The sequence below is a fragment of the Corvus kubaryi genome, unplaced genomic scaffold (genome assembly GCF_017639235.1).
Source record: "Corvus kubaryi isolate FWS band 111438036 unplaced genomic scaffold, C.kubaryi_AGA036_p1.0 133, whole genome shotgun sequence".
NCBI classification, from domain to species: Eukaryota; Metazoa; Chordata; class Aves; order Passeriformes; family Corvidae; genus Corvus; species Corvus kubaryi.
In genome coordinates, this window is record NW_024580667.1 from 29,752,543 (window position 1) to 29,778,794 (window position 26,252).

The following is a 26,252-nucleotide window of genomic DNA, read 5'->3' on the forward strand; positions in this document are numbered from 1 at the left end:
GCTAAAATGTGGCCTAGAGATAACAGAAGCCCACAGGAAAAAAAACCAAAGGAGATGAAAGAAAAGTAATGGGTCAGATAAGGGCGTATGCTGCAACTTTACTAGGACTGCATCCAGAAGTTAATGAGAACAAGTAAAGGTAGAAATGAAATTGTGACAGCATCCAGTAACAGAGTGTGTTCTTTTCCAAAGAATTTTATATACCTCCTTAAAAGCTTAGAAAGTTTTGTTTCTACATGTTTTGCTGGGTATTTTATGATTTCCTTTAGCTAAATGTAACAATTTACAAAACCATAGACTATGACAGAAGTCCTTTAAACCTATACACACATGGAAAACATTACACCTTTCCTAACATCTCCAAAATGGCTTACTTGAAATTCCAGAAGAGCAAGTAAAGCAGATTCAAATGTTGTGTCTCCTCTAACAAAGAGGAAAAGTATCCAAAAGTTAAGATTCAAATCAATTCAGAAATAACTGACAAAAACAGGAATTCGAAAACAAGGTCAAAAAATGTCCAGAAGGAATGGATTCAGGACAGAATCCTGAACAACACTGCTCTGTAAAGAAAACAGAAAATGTTACAAGGAAATCTGAGTAAATAGCTAAAATACCCCTAATCTCACATAAAACCATTTTTTTCTCCGAAGAGGTAAATAACCATTTTAACAAGTGCCAGGGGACTGATGGAAAGGTCCTGGTGGCATCACAGGGCATGCACACTAAAACACAGGACTTGTTTTTTTTTTCTGTGGCTCTGAATAAAAAGGAATGCCATAAGATGGACTCATTGAAGGGAATTTGTCAGCCAAGTACTACTGACACACAGAAAGTTAAACATGGAGGATGTCCGTGACTAGAATCAGTAAATGTTGCCAGAGCCAGACTTTCCACTGTGCTTTTGTGATGACAGATGAGCACCTCTTGGAAGCTGGCTGAATAAACGGCATGCAGGCATCACTCATCTACAATGTGCACAGAAGTCTCTCAGAATGCAATGTTAATTCCTAAACAGGAAATTGGGTGAAACAGCTAAATCTTTCAATTGCACAGGGTCTTTCACATAAAATAAGTAAAATCAGCAAAGGGATTTACTAGGAATTATTGTTTCAACAACATGAAAGATTGAAGGGGTTTTTTTCCTCCCATATCTAGCTAATATTATCCAAAGTAAGGCTATGAAAAGCAGGAATTTCACTGAAGGTAATGACTGTATAGGAAGCAGAAATAAAGCAACCACATTAGATCGTCCAAAAGCACAGAGTACAAGACATACTCAAAAAGTAATGAGCCAGTGCATAGAAGTGCTGAACTTCCAAGTACAAGTATGTCCTTTGAAATTCTTAGTATGCTATTCAAGTTTACTCTGAGTAAGAAGCAGTTACTAAACAACACACTGTCTCTGCTAGCAATAAACAAACTGGAATCTTAAATGAGAACCAGTCATGGTGAACTAGAAGTACCAATTACTTTTAATAGGTGTCCACCTACCACAAAAAACATCCACTTGGAAAAGTGTGTCATGTTGTAGCAAAGGACAATACAAACATACTGTTCTCTAAAGCAAAACCTCCACTCAGTCAAACAAAAAAGAACATATTACAGGCCAGCAGAAACCTTCTCAGTGATATACTTAGAAAAAAAAAATTAATTTCTTTTCCTCAAAACATTTCATAGCTATAACTTGGAAGAACCTCGAGATCTCCTGTTCAAACACAAACACAAATGTTCACTTTCATATAAAGTAATTATTAGTTTACAGCTGAAAAAAATAGTTTTATAATGAGCCACACAGTCTCAGTTGGTAGTTATAGACTTCATTTACCTTAAAGAAACAGCACTCAAACTTTAAGTTAACTGACTGAATTTCAGCAGACACACACACACAACAGTGAAATTCTAATTATCAAATCTTTTATTTATTCAAAAAAATCATTAGGCAAGTAGCTATGATTGATTTTATCTTTTTTTAATGCAGGTGTACTGATGCCAGAATTCCAGAGAAACTTTAATGGGGAGGAGACAGGGCAAGTCATCTTGTGCAGAACAAGTTCCCCAGAAATGTACCCTTCTGTATCACAGTCTACTGCTTTACAAGACATCAGCTATAAGATGTAAAAGTTTGCTTGCAAAAGCCTTAGAAGAAGGATAAAGGTCTATTCATATCTGACCACCTTTGAAACATCTCAACAATCCAATCGTTAAAACTAATATATTACACACTGTCATTTTAATCCTACTTGAACTGACTAGAGTTACCACTAAAATTAGTAAGCATTTGAACACTTAACATAAAAAATACTGGTATTTTATGTTCTGCTATAATCCATTTTGATAAATTCATCTTGTATTTTTTACATCAGGTTCTTGTAACAGTCTTCTTAAAGATTTCTTAAGAACCACTAAGCAAAGAAGATGAATGCTTCTTAGACTTTTTTCAAAGGGAAAAAAGGCCAAAAATTAATTCAACCAACCTTCTAAACACCAAGACTTGAGTCACACCACTCCACACTGCCCTGTGACCTACTCACAGCTGAAAAATTAATGGAAAAAGTAAACCATCAATTACTCATAATTAAAGGAAAAAACCCCCTTTTTTCAGCATGAAATACATTTAATGTATTTTCAAGTAAGATTGTTTACATGGAATGAATTTTACACTATACACGTTTTTTGATGTTGAAGCATATACACACACTGCCACAACCAACACACTTAAATACCTGTACATTATTTACATTTTAAAATATTTTACACAGCTCCAAACCATCGGCATCATTTAGCTATATACATTTTAAAGTGGAGTGCAAAATGCTTATGGTTCTTTAACACAGAAATTTCAACATAAATCCTCCTATCAGTTCTTCATTAATTCATTGGATGTAGGTGTTAACTTTGTTCCATGCCAGCCATCAGTGACAAAGCTAAAGATTCCACTGTGAAACAAACCATAAAAACGTAGTTAATATTTACATTTGCAGCAGTCTGCAAACATTTATTGCAATATTCAAGTCTGTCCTTTAAAAGGAAGATACCATTTTATTTTTTAAATTATAATACTTTGGGACTTCAGAGAGTAAGACATTTTTTAAGTCTCTCACAGCTTAGATAATATTTCACCATATTCATAATCAGCTACCCATTAATTATTTCATGTCGTAAGAACTGGTAAGAAATTAGCTCCTTTGTTTGAAATACTGTTGTACACAAAAGAAAAGGTTGTGGAGGTTTATATACAGCAAGCCATTCTCATGGATGGTTCTGCAGATAAGCTCTTGTAGATGTGAGCAGCCGTGGTGTCAGATACTGCCTATTTTTTAGGCACAGACTCATTTAGGTTGGAAAAGCCCTTTAAAATAATCAAGTCCAACCATTAACCTAAGACTACCAAGTCCACCACTAAGTCATGTTCCCTAGGCACATCTACAGATGGTGTAGAAACCTGTAAGAACACATATCTGCATCCCAACTAACCTTGATGCCCCACAACCTCACTGAGGAGTTGCCCCCCTAACTCAAAGTGGCACTGATTAACAATTTAAGCTCATACAGGTTGTAAGGAGAAGCATAGACACGTCATCCTCTGCTGTTTCTACTACCACGGAAGTAACTGCCAAGAGATGGGCAGAGCTAAGAGCTCAGTGCAGTTGCAGCTGCAGCACCATAATATTAACATCTTATCTGCTCAAGATGTATCACAGCTGTCATTCCCAATACCAACAAAAAGAATGCTCTTCTATGCCCCCAGAACTCAGTTTCATTAGTTTAGAAAACTGCTTGTCACTTGCTTGGCTACACAGCTTCCCCTCATCAAGTAAACAGATAAACTGAAGACAGCTGTCATGGAAAAGCTTGGCACAAATACTCTAAAAAAAATAATGACTTTAACTTACTAAGAAGTAAGTCTTCATATCCCTCTGTGAACAACTCACAAAATGAGATTATTTGAAATATGCCAACAAACATTAGAACAGATTAAAACATAAACACATTCCTAGCAAACTTTTCTAAGTGCAGGTATGTGAAAAGCCTCATGTACTTACAATGGGGAAAAGAACCTCGACAGACAGCTTTGTTGAGAACAGTTACAAGAAACATGTGACAGTTTTTAAAATCAGATTCCATCTTCTCTATGGATTCCATCCTACAAAACAGTTTAACAGAGGAATGCTTAACAGACCAGCCCCTATGTTATCTTCAAAATATGACAGAAATTTCACAGTAAATGACAAAAGTACTCTTTACTTAGAATTCTGTCTTGAACTTGCAATAGTTCAGTTATGCCTGCATACGCTACTTCTAAAAAACAAAGGCAATTTTAACAGGAGCATCTGAGCATCAAAGGGGCATTAATAACTTCCTCATCATTTTAGAAATCTCTGCAGTCACTTGGAGGAGCTGCGTGGTTCCAACTGACACCTATCATTCCTACATATGTTTTTTGCAAGAGAGCCTTTCCTGGTCCTTACTGCTTTAGAGGTCCTTGGGGACCTACACGGCCAGTAAAACAGAGACACCCATACTGCTTTACGTCTTTCACATTTTTTGCATCTCTTGAATTCCACTTTGGACTCTGTCAGCTAGCACTCACCAGTCAAGGGAGAAGACACAGTTCACAACAGTGACTCCTTTCCTTTTTTCCCCTCTCCCAAGAAGATACAGCTGACACCAGCTATGACTTTTTCCTGACACATGCAAGAGCACGCAACCACATGCAATGAGTTTCAGTCTTTATCAACAGCATTCACAAATTATTTCTGACACTCAGAATGAGAAAAACACTCCAAAAATATCAACTTCCTAATGTCACAGGAGAGTGGGATCCAAGTTTTAGGTAGCATCTGGGCCAAAGAAAATTAGTCCTGAAAAATATGAAGTAAGCCAGTCCACACCAGCTGGCTTCAGGACCATACATCAACTTCTGAGTGTTTGACAAAGCCTTGGAGACTTGCCCGCTATCATTCATCCTTCAAGCTGCAGGTTGCACAAACAAAAGTATAAATGGGGAAAGGAATGGCTGCAAAAAGGGATCTGGGCGTGCTGGTCAAGAGGAACTCAACAGGAGTGAGCAGCGAGCAAACCCCATCCTGGCGTGCATCAGAGCACAGCCAGATGGACGAAGGAGGTGACTGTCCCACTGTATTCAGCATTGGTGCAGCCTCACCTGGAGTGTTCTGTGCAGTTCTGGGCACAAAATCATACTCAGAGCTGCAAAATTATAACCATGTAGAATTTTAGGTATGTGTACTTACTTCCAAGCCCCCAAACCAGCTTGCCAACGGTCTGCAAACATCAGTACTAAATTTAACACTTTCATTATAGCTTCCTTCACAAAGCTCACCTAAAATAATTAAAACACAAGGAGTAAGTCAGAAATTCATTGTTTTTACAGGTCAGATTAAATTGCATGTGAGACCTTTGTACTGCAGTGTAATAATGGGAATTATTATGCTTAACAATCTCCTAAGCACAATGTGATCCTTCCAAACTGAAGATGTTTGTATTTGTTCTCCAGTTCATTTCCCAGCTGACTACTTGAATGCAGACTTTGCACGGACAGTATGTGGGATAAAAGGTTAGAAAGGTATCCATGTACCTCCATTTCCTGCCATACCACTGTGTATAATCTTCCTTACGTTAACAAGCCTCAGTTTGTTCAAAACCTCCCATCTTTTAGAAACAAATGAGTCATGTAATACCTGACATAAAGAATTTAATTTTATCCTCTCTCCTTGACAGAACTGAGCTGAGAACAGCAAGGGAAACTGGATCTCAGTGTGAAAAGCTACCACTTCCTCAAGACTACCTATATATTGCCTAGTATGTATGCTGCAAAACAGCATAATTAGTACAAAACTTCTTTCTTGTCCTAATAACTCAAAATACCAAATACACTAATTTTTTACTCACCTTTTCTCTCAGTAAGCAGCGATCATGAATTGTAGATAGATATCTGTAATGAATCTTTATCAATTGATCTAAATCTTTGGCTTCTTCTACCTGATGCTGAAACTCCAAGCCTGTACTGTGAAGAATCTTAAAAAGAAGACCAAAGTTATTAAATTAAATGCCGCACACAAGTGATTATGACCCTCTCCCAATATATATTTTTAGGAGCCTGAAATTATATGATTCATTCACTCTTCCCTCTCAAATTTAAGGACTAGCCTCCAAATTACCATCAATAGCAAAAATTTCAAGCTCTTCTTATAACTACACAGGAACATTCCTCACACAAACAGATACACTGCCACTACACAAGAGCACAGAGACTATCCCCAGAGAGGCGGAACTGGAGCATATACTAATTTTATTAAAAGCAAAAAAAGGCTATAATAGAGCAGATATGTACCTACAGGCATTGCCTTTGTATTTGAGAAGTCATGTATACACTGTGTACTAGAGATTTTTGAGCAGAACCATTGAAGTATCTGTTGTAATACTTTTAAAAGCATAATAAGTAACAGTTTACAAAAACCTCTTTTTATATTACTGTGCTTAAGTCATCTAGCACTGGGAGAAACAAAAGGCAAAAGAATCAGTGTTATCCAAAGATCAATCACATGCATGTAGAACTTCTAAAGCATTTTTGGAATTACTGATTTAAAACAGCCAAGTTGAAACTGAAACACGTGCAGAAAAGACATTATATTTACATTTTGCTTGTTTTGGGGCTTTTTTTAGGTTTTAAAGGAAAATTAATACTGCATCTCCAGTTACAAGCTCCTAATATAAATGAAATTGTGAAATAAGACAAACCCTAGTCATGATGTAGTTGTGCAGGCTGTTGACAAAATGCATAAGTTTCACTCTTAAGAGGAACATGCGATGTATTTGTTGTTTTATACTTTCTTTCTGTGGTCCAAATACAGGAAGTATTCCTTGTTCTAATGAAGTTCCTTCCTTAACTTGTGAGTTTTCTGCAGCAGAGACTAGTTCTTAAAAAAAAAAAAAAAAAAAAAAAAAAAAAGCAAGACTGTTGCTCTTTTTGGGGAAAGGCTTAAGCAAAAAGACATACCCATAAAGTTTAAACAGTAAAAAACCACATACTTTTAGAAAGATAATGACTTAGCTGATATTCAAAACACAGATGAACCCACCAACTTTCTAACTTATTTTTCTAAGACATGAAGTCTATATCCACTTTATGTGGCACGTGAACATTAACTTGGTGAAGGAAATACTAAAAAAATCTCTTTCTATAATCCCCCAATAGTTTACTGTTTCAATCTCAAATAGTGTTCTTTTCATCTTGTTTTCTTAGCTTGTCTGCAAGGTATTACTCATAAAAAGACTATACATAAACCTTAGGGTGTGGTAGACAGACTTTCTTTCAATAGCAAAGTCTGTAGAATAAACAAGTTTCCAATATAACTAACTAGACTTGAATCAGAGACACAAAAGGAATGGATGAACGGAGATATCCTGAGGCTGAAAAGAAGTGAAAAACATGCCCAGCTTAATACATGTAAATTGACGCTAACAGAGATTATTATTTTATAGAATGAATCAAAATTCTAACTAGTTTATATTACTTACTGCAGAAAGCAGAAGACTATTTATATTCTTAGACCACAAAATGAGTTTACAGAGTATCTTTCATTGAAGAGGTATCTTACCATCAAATCGTAGAACATCTAGACTATACTTGGCCCACTTTATTTGCAGTAAGAGCAGAAAAACTTGATTGTAAATTTTTTGGCATTCTAAGCTTATAACTATATCCACAGGCCAAGGAACCTAAGAGGAGGAGAGGATAATCAAGATAGAAAATACAAGTCACTTTAATACAACATTTCAAATCTGTTCTAGAATAAGAACTGCAGCCATACTAACTCACTACCTTGTAGCTCAATGTCAAACCATCTAAGGTGTGGACAGGGAGTTTCTTCTTTGCTGTATCAACACTTTCAAACGATATTGACAACCTATGCAAGGAAACAAGTGATATAATTGGTGAGAATCTGTATTAAATGAGTAGTTAGTTTCACAAATTTCTATTTCTCACTGCTAACTACTAACTGTCTGATTTAATCTGGAGGACTTCGGTAGAAAAGATGGTAACAGCTCAAAACTTCATTAAAACACATTATTTTAATTAGTACACAATAATTAGTATTGTGCTACGCAAGTTAAGTATATAAATACAGCTAAGTGTGAAAGAAACATAACTAAAGCATTGTACCTTGCACTGTCCTCTGGATAGCGTTGTCCAACTGCTTCTTGTAGGTGAACATTTAAGAAAGCAACATTCTGCCAAGCTTCCTTTTCTCTAATTTTGTCAAAAATAGATGTATAGAAGTCATACATGGTATCTCCAGCTTCAAGTAAGAAAAAATTTCTCATTGCCTGCAAATATTCTACAAGCCTGAACAGGAGAAACATACAACATTTCCTCAGTCTCATCATACAAGTGAACAAACTGTTTACATCACACAAGCAAAACACAACTGTTACAGAAACAAAAATCTTAAAAACTCTTCACAACAAAAACCCAGTACTGGATACAAACATAACAAAGTCTACTGTGAATCCTTTGTTTAACCAAGGCATTTTTCCCTGTAAGCTTTAACAGCCCACTAACTTCACTGGAAGTGCTCTTAGTATTCAGCTATTCTACAGGCTAGGTAATTCTCAGAAACAGCATAGTTCAGAAATCCTGTCCCTCTCCATAAAATGAATTTAAAATTACAACACTATTAAGAAACACTGTTTGAAATAATTTCCCCACCAAACATCCACTGATGACAAATGGCAGCTTAGCTGTTTTAAGCTAGACTATCATTTTAGAGCACCCTTTTCTCCTTAATGACTTTACTGCTGGTTACCAAACTGGACCAGAAACAAAATAAAATTGCTTCTTTAATGATGACATGATGACATACCACTGGTAATAAAAAAACAAAGTTAAGGAAAAAGAAATCTACTTTCTTACCTATAATCCTTCTTTAAAGTTTGCATCAGATTACCACAGCATTCCAAGTATTGCTTGTCTATGTGAGGATAAAGACAAGACCTCAGTGTCAGTTCGAAAGTCTGGCAGGTCACAGATTCTGAGGATCTATCCACACAGACATCCCCACCAGTAAACTTCTCATGAAAGTCACTCTGTTCCAAATACAATCTTCAAAATAAAACAAGATACTTAGGGAAGAAGGCTCATTATTCATATAATGTATAAAACAATGTCATACTTTCAAAGATTTTAATCAAATTTGGGTCCTCTGCTCTGAAATATATGGTGCAGGGATAACAAAAGCTGATTCATAAGTAGAGCACTTATCTAGCCTATACAGTGATCCATCATTCTGTTTGTGTATCACCAGATACAAGAGTATCACAAAGGACAGCATTCTATAATCACATAACTGCTTAAGGCATACTTCTGAAAAACATCAAGTTCAAATATTATACAGCTTACTAAACAAACACACTTTGATAGGAACTTCTGGAACTATATTGTGCACATACAGCACTCAGATGAGCTTCCCATGAAGGAAGCATAAAATCAAAGACACAAAGTAAAAATTCAACCAAAAACCACAAAATAGCAAACAACAAAAATCCCAAAACCACCCCCCACATGGAGAACTGGTTTGAGGCATCTTAATTATGGGGTCTCTACATATTATCTATAATATTATATGATGGGAAGAGAGTATCTGTGGTCTACATTTGCAAAGTTTATTGGTTTTTACACAGAAAGCATCAAATTATTGTAATATTTTGTAAAAAGCTAGTTGCCAGTTGAAACCACTCTAAGAAGAAGTCCAGCTCATAGCAACTACTGCCTGGACAGACTGAATGAGCCAGATATTGAATTAATGTAGCAATTTTGAAAAATAGAATAGTCCCAATGAACAAGGGAAACAATAAAGTCCTATCTATGATTTCTTTAAAACAAGCTCCTCCTAGGATTGACATTAAAATATTTAAATACACAATTAGTATTTAGTAAAAACGTAAATAGCTATTTTCTTATTTGTAATCACATAATAAGATTTTCAGAGTTTGTCTTTCCTGCTGATTTCCAAAACATTTATACACTCTACAGGATTCCCCTCACTACGAAGAATGAAGGATTTTTGTGCAATTAACATGAATTTTGGAAGACTTTTACAGTTAAATGATGTAAGCACAGCAAGACTGAGGCTGCATTCTTCTAGAATATACTTGGTGCAAATCAAGGACTTTGTGCACAAAAACCAAGCAAACTCATTTAGAAGTTCAAATTTTCCAATGGCATTCACTATTAAACCACTTACTTGCTAAAAGCCTGTTATGATAAAGACTACTCCAGTTCTCTATGCTACCAATTGCAATAGCACATTCTTCACTGATTTTAATTGTTTTTCTTTAACCATGCACAAGGGGAGTGTCCGTTTAGCTTCTGTCACTGATTGTTGGTGCTCCTCTTTATTCCCAACTTGCTGGTTTTCAGTAGCAGCAGCAGCAATGAAAATGTGATCTACCAAATGTCACCAGGCAGAGCATTGCTCTCAACAACACTGCAGGAAGATCATTCATTTACCTGGCAAAATTAATAGCCAGCAGCGGGTCATGGACATCATCCAGTTCCAAGTGTCTTTCTGCTATAGACTGCATCTTTATCAGGCTCTGCTTTGTGGCCTGCTGTTCTGTAATCATGTCTGGAACAGACTCTTCCCCGTGCCGCAGGCGAGACTGCACTGATTCCAAGAACAGTGTATATAAACTCTTCCGTTCAGCATCTGAATTGGGCAACACATTGGAGGAAACATGGTCTGAACCAAAAGAACTCCACAGTCCAACATTCACTAGCTAACTTTTAAAATGCATTTCAACCACTATTCAGAAAACCAAATACGCTCAAACACATATTTAAAATGATGGGACTAGCCCAATGCCTAAGGTCAGGCATACGTTCAAACGCATTGCAGAATGGGTGTCTGAAATATGAAATATTTCTGAGATTGTTAAAGAAATTCCTACTTCAGGTGCAAAGGCAGTTAATTTTTAGCACCTGACAATCCTTCAGTATTTACTGAAGTGAACCTCCATAATAATTTAACTATCTCTACTTTAAACATGAAGCAGCAGCAAAATGAAAAAATTTATTTTGTTTCCTTCAAAAAAAGAAACAAACAAAAAAACCCCCCAAACCAAAACAGAACAAACCAACCAAACCAAACATCAGTTACAATGTTGTATCATGTTTTACAATCACTCAAGATGAATATCCTAGATATCCAAACATCTTTCATCTACTTAAGAGTAAGCTTTAAAAAAAAAAATTCCGCATGCTATCTTAGATTACTCAACCACTGAGTAATGGAAAACAATTACTTATAAAAAACCACCAGTTTTACTATTAGAACATACATGCTGGTTTTGTCTCGTAACAAAAAAAATGGCTTTGTAAGCACATAAAAAGAAGTTTAAGAAAAATTTAAAGCAATAAAAAGAACATGGAACACTCAACATTATTCACTTCACTCTTTTCACTTGTTTGCATTGGAAGAGCGTTTTCCATCAGACCTGGAGTTACCAACCATGACACTGGTATTCAACAGTGTTATATTATTCTAAAGCCAGGGGAAGCCCATTACCAGAAATACACCCATACTGTTAGATAGCCTAAGGCATGATGGTGTACAAACTGACATCTCACCCCTTGACGCAGCCTGCTGTGGAGAACCATCTTTGCACTGAAGATTCTTCAACAGCTGCATGGATTTTCCAGCCATGATAATTTGCTTTAGCACAGGTTTCAGAAAAGAAACCATTGTGTGCTGTCTGCTTGAAGGGGCCTGATCACTGCCAGAACTGGCACTGGCATTATCACTCATCTTCTCTTCATTCTCTGTTTTTTCTGACACACTATATAACGTGTAGGTAGCATACCAAAAATCTCTGTGATTAACGGGAACGTTTTTGTTTCTGTGAAGAAATAAAAAGCGGTTGAGTATTTTCCTTTTCAAAAGGAAACTTCATTACTAGAGGATACATATCATATCCTCTTTGTTCTATGCTTTGCCTTTCTCTTAGAACAGTCATGAAGCACTTTCAAAACTGTATAAAATTAGCTCATCCATATTTGCAAACTATCTAGACACTCTGAAAAGGATAAACAATCAGCTCACAGGAGATAAAACAATTGTACAACCAAATAAACCCCAACAGCAAATCAAATACAGAAATTATAATTAAATTTGTCCAGGACGTTAACTATTCACTGTGGCATGCATCCTTAGTGTCAAAATGATGAGTGACTGACTTGCAGAGTTATTTAAAACCCCAAACTGAAGTAACTACTACTAGGAAAGCTGAAAAATTCTAGAGTAGGTAAAACTCAATTTGTAGTTCACTTTGGATTTTTTTGTTGTTTATATCAGATACACAGTTTGGTCTTTGAAGTCAGATGGAAAAATCTAAATTAGATAATTAAAATTAGGTAATTAAAATGAAGCGTAACTATAAATAAAAGTTGAGATCAGCCCTGTTGGTAGCACTGAAAATGCAACTATAGAACCACAAAAAGACGACATAATAAGGATGCTAAGGATCTCTGCTACTAAAGATTTATTACAATAGTACTACTAGGGCTGTTGTCTTACTTCATGCTCACCTCGACAGGTGTTAACAGACAGAGGTTCAAGTAAGTTTGGCAGATAGGGGAAAATGGATTTGTAATTACAAGCCAGAACTTTAATTTCTATATTCACTTTCCTCTCCAAGCTGTCAAAAAAAGGGACCAACAAAATGTAGCATAGCAACAGAACAAAACTTAACAGCTCAAATAATGTTTAGGGTATACGCATATAATTCAAGACAACATATTAACTTTACTACAAGTCAGAAGCAATGAGTATTTTAATTCTAAATAGCATTTGAATCATAACAACTAGAGATTAGTAGAAGAATTTAAAAGTAAATTTCGTAATTTTTGCAAATGTCTTGGGTTTGAAAAATGGTTAATTCTTTTTAAAAAAGTCAGTACACTCAGAGTCAGTCTGCTCATTATTTACTATAGATGGAAAAAAACCAAAATAAGTGATTTCTGCTCTAGAACAATGTGGTAGAGATCCATATCTATGTAATTTCCCTAATGCGAAGTTTTAGACAAGTTAGGGAAGTATGATTAAGAAATCCCTTCTTAAGCAAAATAACAAATGTGAAAACCTACTTTTACTATTACCCTTTACCCTAGATTCTACAACAGGTTTACTTGCACAGCATTAGGTGGGTCTAGTACGAAGCATCCCTACCTCTGAATAATAAACTCCTTTGCAGGATCAAACAAATTACCATGGACTATCCACTCATCCACTGTCTGTAAGTATGGCCTCACAGTTTCAACCCAGAGGGAGAACAAAAGGGATACCTAAATTTAAGGGAAAAAAGAAAAAAAACTGGCTGAATGTTTTTATACCAAGCATTGAAAGCAATAGGTAAAGTTTAATCTCTTAATTGTGCAACCACAGTTTGTAACACATAGATAACTACACTGAAAGATTTTAAAGATAAAATGTTAATTTAAAAATTACAGCTTTTTTTTTTTTTTAATGGAAGCCTGTATTGTTCATGCTTCTCCTTGTTACTCTTGTCATCACAGATCCAAACAGCATTTTTTCACTCTAACATCTCTGAAACAGTAAGGGATAGTAATAAAACGCTCTGTGGTTTTGTAACATAGAAATCAGGAAAACAAAAGGACATAAAGACATCAACTATATTTTCAATAATATAATCAAGTTACTGTAAAAATACAAACCCTCACATTTCAGCATTAACTGAATTATTCAGTCATAGAAATAGGAGGGAAAGCTATTCCAAAATTCCCTCTTTCAAAACAGCTTTCTGGCCTCTGATTTTTCACAGCCCTTTCCCTTGGTCCTCAATAAACACTGCTCCTGACCCTCTTATAAACCTTTTTTGTCCAGGTTAAGTGAATTCATGTCAAAAAACAGTAATCCATTAGTTACTAAATCTTCTAGTGTGCTGTTCTGTTAAGGAAGGGCATTATTTTCCCTACCGTTTGCTCAGATGCCTCTCCAACACTGTCATATTCAAGAATAGCTTTGTAGAGGGTATTAAGCAGATGAGATGCTCGTACAACATTTCTAGTGTCAGGTGGCACTTCCGCTACTCCTGTGCTGAAAACCTTGTGAAGTACCTTCAGCTGTGCCAGTCGGGGAGACAACTTATCTATTACTATTGAAAGTGTGACTGTTTTATCTGGAAATTAAAAAAAAAACCAAGATGCATAAAATAACATCCAACGGAAGAGCAAATTTTGTCAGTGTTAATTACTTGTGTGTCCCCCTCTTGCAGAACTTCCCTTGCACTGTACCTTTGTTTATGATGCATTTTTCAATTTCAGTAAGTTCTTCTTTAAAGCTAATGAAATATTTATACAAAGCCCACATAAAAGCTTGGTAGGTTCTGAACGGAGCTTCAGTAGTCTTCTTCGGAGTGGAAACTGTTCCATGCATTATGCTTTCTGGACTGTGTCCCATCACTTCATCAATAAACTTCTGGAGTCTAAATACAACTTGACCATATGCTGCTATCTGCTCCAATACAGATCTCAGGCAATTCTAAAAAAAAAAACAAAACAAAACCACCAAACTTTTAAAACCATATAATAAAAATTGTATTTCATAATGCCTACAAATTTAATTACAATATTATTTTCATGAATTAAAATATTATAAAGTTCTGCAATTGCTATTGCTTCATCACATTCTCAGATACAGCAACAACCCATTCAGTTTTATTAAGCCAGATGCTCTTATTTAGACAAAGCACAATTGTAGAAATATGATTTTTACACAAGCAGTTTAATTTCCTATTCCCACAAATTACATCTTTCTAATGAGATACATTCATCTGAGATGCAGAAACAACTTACATGGGTTAAATGAGTTACAATAATATCATTCCGCACAGTCACTTTTCCATCATTCAGCTGAAATATAAAAAGCTTTTTCACTCCTGAAAGTAGCCTTGAAAAGAAACAAAAAGAGTAATTTTCCCCCTTAATGGACTTATAATTATATATAATTAATAAAAGAACTAGGTCTCCCTTGCCTAAAAGTTTATTTTCTTTGAGTAACAGGAGACCACAGATCAAGTACGATGCTATTGGTACTGTAAGTTGTTGCTAGAACAGGAACAATTGAATATCAGCATGAAGTAAATATTTCCTAAAGTTTTTTTCCACTTGAGGTAATTCCAGCTATAGGATGACTCAGCCTAATTTCTAAAACTGGACACTGTTCTAAAAATCTATAGGGACAAGATAAGAACAAAATGGTTCCTTTTTAACAATTAGACTTGAATAATCAATGCAAAAAAGAGTAGTAAGCTACTTTCTTCTTCACGAGTCACAGAATGGAAGGGACCTTAAAGATCATCTAGTTCCAACCTTCGGGCTACGAAGTGACCCCCCTCTCACCAGAGCAGGTTGCTCAGAGCCCCATCCAGCCTAGCCTTGAACACTGCCAGGGATGGGGCATCCATAACTTCTCTGGGCAACCTGTTCCAGTGCCTCAAATGCGAATGTTTAACAAAGAAATGCAGCATCTTTATTGTCAGAAACAGTGTAAATTAAAAGCTCAGTAATAATTCCTTCTTCAGACATCTTCAAAGATAGATCTCTCATTTCCTTGAGAGAAATACTAAAAGTTAAAATGCAAGCTTTGTGATGCTGCTCTTACCAAAGTGTTTCCCGTATAACCTGATTTTCCGTGACCAGTGTTCTCTCCTCTGGCACGTACAAAGGATCACTGGTGTACAAATGGTGGTCCCTTAGAAAGAAAGGAAAAGAAAACAATTTAATGGCTGAAATAACAGCTAAATCACCTGAAAGTAAGAATGAAGCAATAATCTTTAGGTTCAGTTTTGTTCTGCTCATATCTGAGTAGATTTAATGCTCATGGGGACATTTTAAGTATATAAACAAAAGCACAGTTTGTTTTCATATTGTTAAGCAAGATACTGTAGAAAACATTCAAATACCATCTAGTCTCACACAGCAAGACAAGAAATTAAGTAGCAAATTCATGAAGTCCTGAATTTCCACTATTTTTGGGGGGGAGGGGGGGCCCCTGGGGGGGGGTTAATTTTTCAGTTATTTTTCATTTAGTGCTGTGAAAACTTATCATTACTTTCTGGGAAAAATACTAAGCTAAAACATAAAATATCAATTTCTCTAACCCATGTAAAAAAATTCACTCTTTAGCTCAGAAGTTTGCTTAAGAAGTGGAAACTGTCATAGCCACCTAAGAAGTTTCTCTCATGCTACTGTCCTATGTAATTCTTTGTAAACCTTCCTCAGTATCTTTTCATATTTTAGCAAAGTATAGAATGATTATTTACATTTTTAGTATTTTTACGCATTAATATCATCAGTGGCAAAAGTTAAGCAATCACACTCAAAATCAAAAAGTCCAAATTAAGTAATAGTTATATATCATACATATATATAAAACATACATCTCCTAACAACGCTGCAGCAGAAGCAGCATTGCTCTATTCATGTTACCCATTTTCTAATATTCATTGCAAATTGTGTCATAACTGGCCAGACAACCACCTTATACTAAAATAACTCCGTGATTAAGAAATTCATTAAATTAAGAAAACCAAGGGCAAATCTAATGAACTTCATTACTGATACATCAAAATTTGGGACAGGGAAAAATTACTTCTTTTTATTTTTAATTCTCATTTTCTTTCCAAGGCCATGGCAGATCATGGCAATATACTGTTTTATGTTCCTTCCCCACACAAAATCTATGTTTAAGACTAACTTTGTAAAGGAGGCACCAAAAACATTTTAAAAAGTTAAACATTAGGGGACTCCTCACTTCCAGGACCACTTACAACCGACCTATACTAGGTCCTCAAGAGACCTTCATAAGGGTGAAGCCACACAAAATTTAACAGTAAGATTTGCTTCTTCGAAAAATGAAACCTCTCAGACATGAGAAATCTAATAAAAATTAAAAGGATAAGAATCTACTAATAGAAGAAGCAGCTCATTCATTTATCTTATTAACTTGGAGCCCTTTAATTCTGTTTTTAAGTGAATTGTAATAATTATACTATCTTTATGCTTCCAACAGTAAAGACGCTTAAAAAAGTCAATATTTAGCATTGTATGCCAGGAAGGAATATGTAAGTGATATTGTTTTCTTACCAGACTGCAGCCAGGTTGGAATGCAAGTGCAAACTATGTGAAAAGCGAGGAGCTCTTCCTGTCCAGTACTGAGGAACTACGTGCTGCTCCAGCCAGCTGCGGGCATCAGGCTCACCGACTGTGAAAACATGTGACAGTTAGCAAGGTGTTTTAATTTTTGCAGGAAATGTTTATAAAACACAGGAAGAAGTTATTATGAGTCTGTTCACTCAGCTGCAAAATCACAGATCTTTTCAAATGAATTACCCTTTACAACCATTTACACTTTACTGCACTGGGAATTTGATACCACTGTGCACAAATTAATTTACACAAAAACACCGCATTTCCCAAATGTTGCAAAAGTCCTAAAAAATAAGCTCTGCTCACCACTGGTGAGGCCTCAACCTGGGTACTGTGAGCAGTTCTGCATGCCACAATGTAAGAAAGTTATAAAGCTATTAGAGAGCATCCAAAGGAGGGCTACAAAGACGGTGGTGGCCCTAGAGGGGAAGCTGTACAAGGAAGAGCTGTGGTCACTTGGTCTGTTCAGCCTGGAGGAGAAAACACTGAGGGGAGACCTCACCACAGTCCACAGCTTCCTCACTAAGGGGAAGCACAGGAGCAGGCACTGATCTCTTCTCTCTGGTGAACAGTGACAGGGCCCAATGAATGGCCTGAAACTGTGTCCGAGAAGGTTTAGCTTGGATATTAGGAAAAGGTTCTTCACCCAGAGGATGGTTGTGCACGGACGGGAACAGGCTCCCCAGAGAAGTGGTCACAGCACCAGCCTGACAGAGTTCAAGGAACATTTGCACAACACTCTCAGGCACATGGTGTGACTCTTGGGGATGGTGCTGTGAAGGACCAGGAGCTGGACTTTGATAATCCTTGTTGGTCTCTTCCAGCTCAGGATATACTATGATTCTGTAAGCTTGGAGATTTACATGGTTTCCAATTTTTTCTCAAAAAATGTGCTTCTGTCTCAGGCAATTCTCAAATACTATACACAAAAACAAGCTGACTTAAAAAATAAACTGCCAAATGCCATCAACTTTATCACTATATTCCTTTTTACTAGACATTTAGTAAATTACCTACAATGTTTTTTTCTTAAATGGGATTGTCAAGAGAACTTTACCTAATCCCAGTTAGATAGCTACTACTCATATAATATATACTATGCACTTTTCATGTACCAGGTAAACTGTACCCTACAGTATTTTATGAAAAAGAATACAGCTACATTAATACTCCCTGAATCTATTCAAGAGAAAGCCACTAATGTTTTCACTACATAAACCTATCTTTTCAGAAACATTTCATACCCAGAACTGCGCCAACTATTTCTGTTGGAAACTAAGTCTTGTTTCAGCATTCTCATACTTAATAAAAATTTACATTATATCCATACAACTACATGCTGCATTTACTGTGTAAGTTTTCATTTCTATATTGGAATATCCATGTAAATTTCCACAGGATTGAACAGAATTCTTCTCCATTAGCAGTAACAGAAATCAGATCAAACTTTCCATATTATTTCTTTACCGGAAAAAAAAACAAAACCCACCCCATCAGTAACGAACAGTAATGTGCATCTGATACTACAATTACAGATCTGTAAAACAATACCTCACCAAAGAGTAATTTAAAAAGCTGCATTACCTTGCTAAATTTTAGTATGTATAGCAGAAGAAATACAGCTCATTCTAACCTTTCCAGGAAGCATTAGGTACTATCTTCTTATTTGGATCTTGGTCTTCTAAAGGTGTCCTGTCTACTTGAATACCCGAGTCCTCCCTGCTCAAGGGCTGAGTGTCCTCTTCCTCTTCACTTTCTCCAGACCAATCCTATGAAGGGCAACAAACCCCAGGACATTTCAGAACAACATAGCAGACAGATCTATATTCAGCTCCTATTCAAGCCAAACATTAACTATTCACTTCTTTCTAACATTATTAAGTAAATTCAGGACACTAGGACTAACATCACTGTCTAACAGAGAATGATTTAAGTTATACACAACATTAATAACCAGGCAAATGAGAGATCTGGAAAAGATCACAGAATGGCGGCAAGTTCTGATTAGGTGGAAGCAGGGGTCAGCAGAAGCAGACAGTTTAATTGCAAGACTAAGTCAAAACATTGTGAAAAACAAAAGTATTTCTATTACTGTTATTCTGCTTGAGGCTGTGTGTTATTTCACCATATTCAGCAGAGCATTGGAGAATCCTGCAAGAATCAACATGCAGAGCATACAAACTACGAAAACTCAATCAGGTCTCTAGCACACTTCAAAACAGTTTATACAGTTGGGGTTTTTACCTTAAAAAATCACTTACTGGTGTATCTACGCCTGGGCCAAAGAAAATTTCCTCTCCTTCCATCAAATACTTTCCCCAATCAAATTCTTCTTCCTTTTCTAAGAGAAGTGTAAATATACAAATATTAAGTATCACATAACTCTGACTTTCTTTTCCTCTAAAAACACTTAAAAAGTTAAAATTATCTTGATACTCTATAGCTAAAACAAAAGACATTCCCTTCTACTTAAGGTTACACCACTGTTCAGTTAGCAAGGTTATGCACTTTCAACATGACGTACATTGTGACGTATCAACCATGTATATCCCTTATTAATTCTCAACTTTCTTGTTTATACACTCAAAATATGCAACACAGTGTGCCATCAGCACATTTGTCCATATTATGTTACAGTACCCTACACTTTAATCCTGGAAAAACATGCAAGAATGAGACACACTACTTATTGTGACTCTGAAGTCCCATTTAGCTCAATGGAAACATTCTAAATGTATCGTTTATGTATGCACAAGGATCCCAGAGTGTAAACAACATAAACCAAGAACTGTCTTACTCTCCAAAAAAGACACCACACATCATGATGTGATGTGCGATACTTTTAAAGTAACAATCACACTTACAACATATGATATCTTAAACGTGAAGCTTACTCAACTGTAATTAGTGTTGTTTGAGATAACCTCTTCATATTCACATTCCTGGAATGGGCTGAAAGTGCATTCAAAACACCGCCGAGGGAATGTGCAGAGATCATTCAAAAAGGAATCTTAAGATGCAAGATTTTCTTTAGGTTAGTCTGAAATATTCTTCTTTCAGTCTATGATACAACACTGTAAACAAATGGGGGATGGTATCCACTCAAACTTAAGCACAAGCCTCATTTTCAGGCACTGAGTGAAAAAGTCCTACTTTAGAAAGCAGGCAGCTGGGATCTCCCTCTGGAAACCTTCCAATATATCTCCCTTTCCTTGATTATGTAGGAAACATAGGAATTTACATCACCAAAACTGTTTCAAGAGATCTAATATTGAGGTGCAAGACAGAGACTCAGGACAGAAATCCACTGTCTGTCTTTGAGCATGTAAGCACTGCTGAACAGGTAGAGAACATTCATTTGTGATAGCGGTACAAGTCAAAGAGAGTTCCCAAGGTTGGCTGGAAAACTTAATTAGGTGATGCAACATAAACGGGGGTAGGAAAGACTTGCAAGCTATTTTAAATGTATAAATTATAAAAAGAACCAAGAAAGCAATGTGAAAGAGATAATAAAATGAAGAGGAAAAATGTCCTTCTTATCAGATTGCACTGCGGATTATATCTTTCATGAGCCATACAAAAATCTTGGAAACTTACCCACTTCTTTGACTCTTGGTTTTTCCACATAGGTGGTGTTGGATGGAGAATCAGACAAACACAACAGAAGAGACAGTATGGAATAGTGTGTATCCGTCTTTAAAACACATTAGAAAAAAAGCAAGTCTGTAAGTGGTCTAGAAGATTTTGCTTAGTAACAAAGTCAACCTATTATCTGCAGGAATACTCCCCATTAGTTCCCATTCCCCAGCCCTGAATTACAAAAATAACATCTGCAACATGATATTGAATGCTATCCATTTTCTTCTGCCTATTAATTAGCCAATCAATATACAAATCCTTCAAAAGCAGCCACAGCATATGCTGTCTCTTACTGAGCTGATAATCAGAGAACATGGAAAAGATCCAAGTACTGTGAAAGTAAGAAGTCACCTCAGGACAAGAGATAATGGACAGCCACATAAATGTGGACCAACTAGAAGGACACAGGTAGTGGGCCTGCAGGAAACCAAGTCTTGGGTTCCCTTTTCACATGGCCAGTTATTTCAAACAGAGGCTAAAATAGTTAGCTAAAATCACTACATTTTAGTATCATGTTCACATTATCTTCTCACATCTGAAAATCTACAAAAATAGTTAAGGATGAATCTTTAACTCCAATATTGCAGTCATGAAACAGAGGCCTTCAATCAGGTAAGAATACTGTGCCAGCACTGGTATGGTCCAGAGATTTGTATTATTGTCTATTCCCGAAAATCTGTTTACCAATGTACAGCCATTTCTTACTATAAAAAGATTTTTCTTTGGCCTCATTGTAACTTTACAAAGATCTTCAGCCAACCATTTCACATCTAGACTCATGGAGATTCTGCTATCTAAATCCTTATACACTTTCATACATTCATAAACATACTTGCATAGCTGTTTCGGAATTAGTTCCTCTTGCATTTTAGAAAAAAATAACTCAAATTTCTGATAAAGCAGCATGATACTCACCAGCTATACAAGGATTATAACATGTTCCTACTGAACATTACTGATTTTACCAGAGTTTGTCAAAGAAAACCAGTAAGTCATTGACAGAATCACATGTGTGAGCTGGTGTTTCACTTACCAGTCATAGAAACTGATAAATATTTAATCTTCCCAGTTATGTGTCACTGCTAAGAACTAAATGCCATTTAACTTCCCAAATATGAGATTAATCTACTTCCAGCCACACCCCAGTTGCATTTTTAAAAAGAAAAGGAAATTAAAATCTTAGGACACTTGCAACATTCAAGTATTAAGCGCTTGCTTGGGTGTTTGTTTTGGTTGGTTTTAGTATCATTCGAGTCTCAAAACAAGTGCTACTAAAGGTACATTTTCAAAAAACTAAGAGACTACAGTATAGTAACTGAAGATATTTGTAAGCTATTAAGGGCTCCTGGGTTTTCCCCACAGATTAAAAGGAACCTAGAATATGTAAAGAAAGGCAAATGTCAGTTCAACGAGACGTGAAGTCAGACTGCAACTCAGAACATGCAGCTCTATTAAAGAACACCATTATATGGAGCACCATCTCTTAAAACACAAGCTTAAATCTCCCAACAGCAGGAACTTTTGAAGATCCAATTCATTATTACATTGCCACACTGGAAAAAACCTAAGTGAGACAACTGTTGCCATATTCATCCATTCCGTATCCTAAACTGATTTGATACAAAATGTATCAATGGTGAAACACACCCATAGTCTCAATAAGGAAGCTACAGAACAGGAGCATTCCAGCTGGAAACCCTAAAACCAAACCATCCAGATAGATTACTTAAGGTAAAAAAAAATATGCAAAGAATAAGAAATGCTCAGTTCATTGTTGTTTTAGAACAGACAGGAATCTAGATTCACCTAGACTCTAGCTACAACATTTGTACAATGCTGACCCTACAACATGCGCTCTGCACTGAGATCATGTACTTTAAGTCATGAAACTCCATGTGCTGAAACCCTGAGAAGACAATAAATGCATTTTCATTTCTGGAAACACATGACCTGAACAGCAATTCCAAAGCTTACTACTAAGTCACCTGAAATTTCCAACACAACATTACAATTGAAGCCCCCACTGTCAGTGTAAATGCAAAAGGGATGGAAAAAACATACATACCTTTGTTTCTTCAGTACTTGGGAGTGGCAAGTTCAGAAATTTTTCTGTTAGCCTTTTCCAGCTTGCAGCTTTTCCAAGGTCAGAATGAATTACCAATTTTTCATGTATTCTAATAACATAAACAGTATCAAGAATGCTTTTTAAAAATATGTATCTGTAACCAATGCATTATTAATATCTAGACATAAAACTTACCCTTCTATTGTTCTCTCTACTTTATGGCTGTTCACATCAAGAAAGCGGTGAAATCTGCATAAGAAATCTGCATTAGAATATGTTTAAAAGGAACCTTAACTAAGGAAGAAAATAAAGCTGATTTACATATATGAGGACAACATTACTAGTTTAATAATGCACATTTAATTCAGCAACAGCATTAAGCATCAACAAAATTCAATTTGTCTCTTAGGTCAAGAAGGATTAAATATAATTGGCCTGAAAGACAGAAAAATTGAATGCAGGTTACATCTAACCAGCACTCTAAGCTGAATGGAAAATTACTACTGAACCAGCAAACTAAGCAATTAAAGTATGCTGTCTGCTAAGTCAGCTAGAGCAAGGAGATCAAGAACTGTGCTGTCAAAGGCACTGGTGTCAAATGCACAAAATTATCCGGGACCTGCTTCACAGGCACAGGCAAAACAAACACCCACATGGGAAGGCCTCTAAACCCAAAAGAAGCTCCTTTTTATACAGGATAGGGGAGAGTGTCTAAGAGAAAAGAGAGCTTAATCAAAAATAAAGACAGATATACCAACAAAGGTCTATCTATATGTATAGGGACAAAACAAGAACTTGTGAAAGGTAAGATGGACTTTGGAGACTAAATTAGGCTATGAATAGGTTCTTCAGATACAGGGATTAGAAAACAGGGAATAAGATGTGACAACACTGAGCACAAGGTCAATACACTCTATAAGCAGGCCCTCAAAACCAAATTAATGTTTTCAGCAACAGGTGACAGAAAGTGGTAAAATTTTCATGACCACAGACAGAAATGAAAACTGCTGAGTCTGAATCAGGAGCAACAGTTAAGCTTAATAGACTGAAATTCAAAAGACAGTATGAAATCACCTCAGTGCCAAAGTAATGAACTATAAAGTGAAACTGTAAGGCAGGTAGCAAGGATTTTTAGTAAGTAGCACCAGAGAATGAAGACAGGCCAATATTAAAGAAAAGAAAAAAAAAACCAACTTTGCTAACTACAGACACATTGGTCTGACTTCAGCTGTGTATAAGGATTAGGAATAAGAGCACGATCAAATATAGCACTGACTGCATAGGTCTATGTCTAAATAGGCATTTCGGTTTAAGAAAATACAACTTATCTAATTTATTATAGCCCATTAGCTTACATAGGAAATAATTTATTCAAAATAGTGGTAAGTACAAGAACTGGAAGATTTAGATCACACTGAAAAGACAATAAAAAATCAATCCAAGAATCTGTACTGAAAAGAAAAATTAAGCTGCAGGGAAGTTATTAGTGAAAATTCTTTAGTCTATTACTTAAAGCTTTAATTAATGACTAACACAAATTCAAAAAAAAAATCAATTATTTTAGGCAAGTTGGGAACATCATGAATAGAAGAGGACTACAGTGCTGCATGAAAATAAATAGATGGATCCAAGAACTACAGCACAGAAATATCATCAAATCTAACAATACAAATCACAAGTTCCACAAACTTGAAACTAAAGAGTTTCTGCTACAACATAAGGTCTCACTGTTTGCAAATTTAATACCAGATAGTCTCGGGCTGATGTTCCATGCACATTCCTTGGGCAACAATCCTGGTATGAAAACACCCTTCCTCTTTCCCAAACCTCCCTGCCAAAAGTTTCTTGTTTACTCTGCATCATCCCCTCTGTTTTCCTGACATGTAAAAAAAACCAAACAAAATCCCAACAATTCCGCAATCCAAAAGAGCACACAGCTACACAAGCAATGGGTGACCAAAACTGAGGTTGAGATTTGCACATTAAAATAATTTTATTTGAGTCTTTATTTGAGTAGTTAGGATTCACACAGATGCAATGCAGCTATGCTACTGCTCCCCCAAAAATGTATCTAATCAGCATGAAAAATGCAAAGCAGCATTGATTTTTTTTTTTTTTTAATATGGATTAGGCACTAGCTCTATCAACTTCTGCAGAAGATTTCAGAGGCAGCAGTTAGTGACAGTACGGGTAATTGGAAATACCTCACCTAAGAGTTTCACAGCTTTCACAGAATATCCTGAGTTGGAAAGGACCCACAAGGATCATCGAGTCCAACTCAAGCAGGCAGAATACACTGGAACAATAACTGTGATAACTGAAAAATGCGTGTAAAACTTGAGTAAGGGCATTTTAGGTGGCAGTATAATAGAATTAAAGGCCTACAGATACGATATATTACAAATTAATAAAGACCATGTTTCTGACAAGCCCAAATGACACCAAACACGTTCTCATCCTGCAGACTGATAACCTTTCACACAAGCAGCACAGCATTCTTGACCAGAAGGTTTATCTCAATTTGGCAGAGTCCTTCTCACTTGCTCTTTACACACGACCATAATGTATCTCCCTCCAACAAAGTTTCGGGCGGCTAAATGAACACGCTGAAAAGCACCTTTTTACTGAGCAGGAGAAAACCCCAAAAGCACCAAGATTCAAACGTGACGGAGTAGCAGTCTGACCCTGTGGCACAGACTCGTACACGGCCCCCGGCGCTTCCCCGGACACGGCGCACGGAGGGCGCGGCGGGACGCGGCCCCGTCCCACACCCCCGCGGCAGGCACCGGGACCCTCCATGCTCCCGCTGACCTGAAGTTGGACCAGGCAAAATTGAGCGCCGCCTGGAAGCGCTCTCCGCCCAGCTCCTCCTCGGGCACGCCGGTCACGGAGCGCACCAGGGCGCGGACGGCGCGGTCCTGCTCCTGCTCGAAGCGGCCGCGGGGGCCGGGCGAGGCCGGCGGCGCCGCCATGGCCCAGCAGTGGGGCGGGCGGGCGGACACAGGGGCGGCGCCGCCGCACGCAGCCACCGCCGCCTCCCGCCCCCTCCTCTCGCGAGGCTTCCCCGCGCGGCGCATGCGCGTGGCGGCCACGCTGAGAGCGGCGGAGGGGCGGGCGCTCGGCGCCTCCTGGCGCGGGGGCGGTCAGGGGCGTGAGGGAGCCGGCGGGAAGGGGAGGGGCCCTCCCTCGCCTGGAGAGGCACCGCCGATCTAGCTCCACTGCTTCAGCATCCACTTGCCGCAGGAATTACACTTGTCTTCCGAAATATGCCTATAATCACCCGGGATCAGTAACTGGCAG

At 37.1% G+C, this 26,252-nt stretch overlaps 1 protein-coding gene across 4 annotated transcripts; it reads right to left on the reverse strand.

Moving 5' to 3' along the window:
- Window positions 1–1,892: 1,892 nt before the first annotated feature.
- TUBGCP5 (tubulin gamma complex associated protein 5) lies at window positions 1,893–25,940 on the reverse strand. Of its 4 annotated transcripts, XM_042041322.1 has the most exons (25): window positions 25,764–25,940; window positions 25,162–25,269; window positions 23,148–23,201; window positions 22,953–23,061; window positions 20,846–20,942; window positions 20,148–20,258; window positions 19,510–19,589; window positions 18,882–19,017; window positions 17,186–17,303; window positions 15,702–15,791; window positions 14,894–14,987; window positions 14,333–14,579; window positions 14,015–14,217; window positions 13,248–13,363; window positions 11,651–11,919; window positions 10,532–10,730; window positions 8,936–9,124; window positions 8,186–8,368; window positions 7,844–7,928; window positions 7,620–7,740; window positions 6,760–6,938; window positions 5,911–6,036; window positions 5,253–5,341; window positions 4,044–4,144; window positions 1,893–2,936 (listed from the first exon to the last, which is right to left on the reverse strand). In XM_042041322.1, the coding sequence occupies exons 1-25, from the start codon at window positions 25,922–25,924 to the stop codon at window positions 2,890–2,892; spliced, it is 3,312 nt and encodes a 1,103-aa protein (XP_041897256.1). In that variant the 5' UTR covers window positions 25,925–25,940; the 3' UTR covers window positions 1,893–2,889. The 4 variants fall into 4 exon arrangements, with proteins under 4 accessions (XP_041897256.1, XP_041897264.1, XP_041897271.1 ...); XM_042041330.1 differs by lacking the exon at window positions 25,162–25,269; XM_042041337.1 differs by lacking the exon at window positions 20,148–20,258.
- Between the last annotated feature and the right edge of the window lie 312 nt (window positions 25,941–26,252).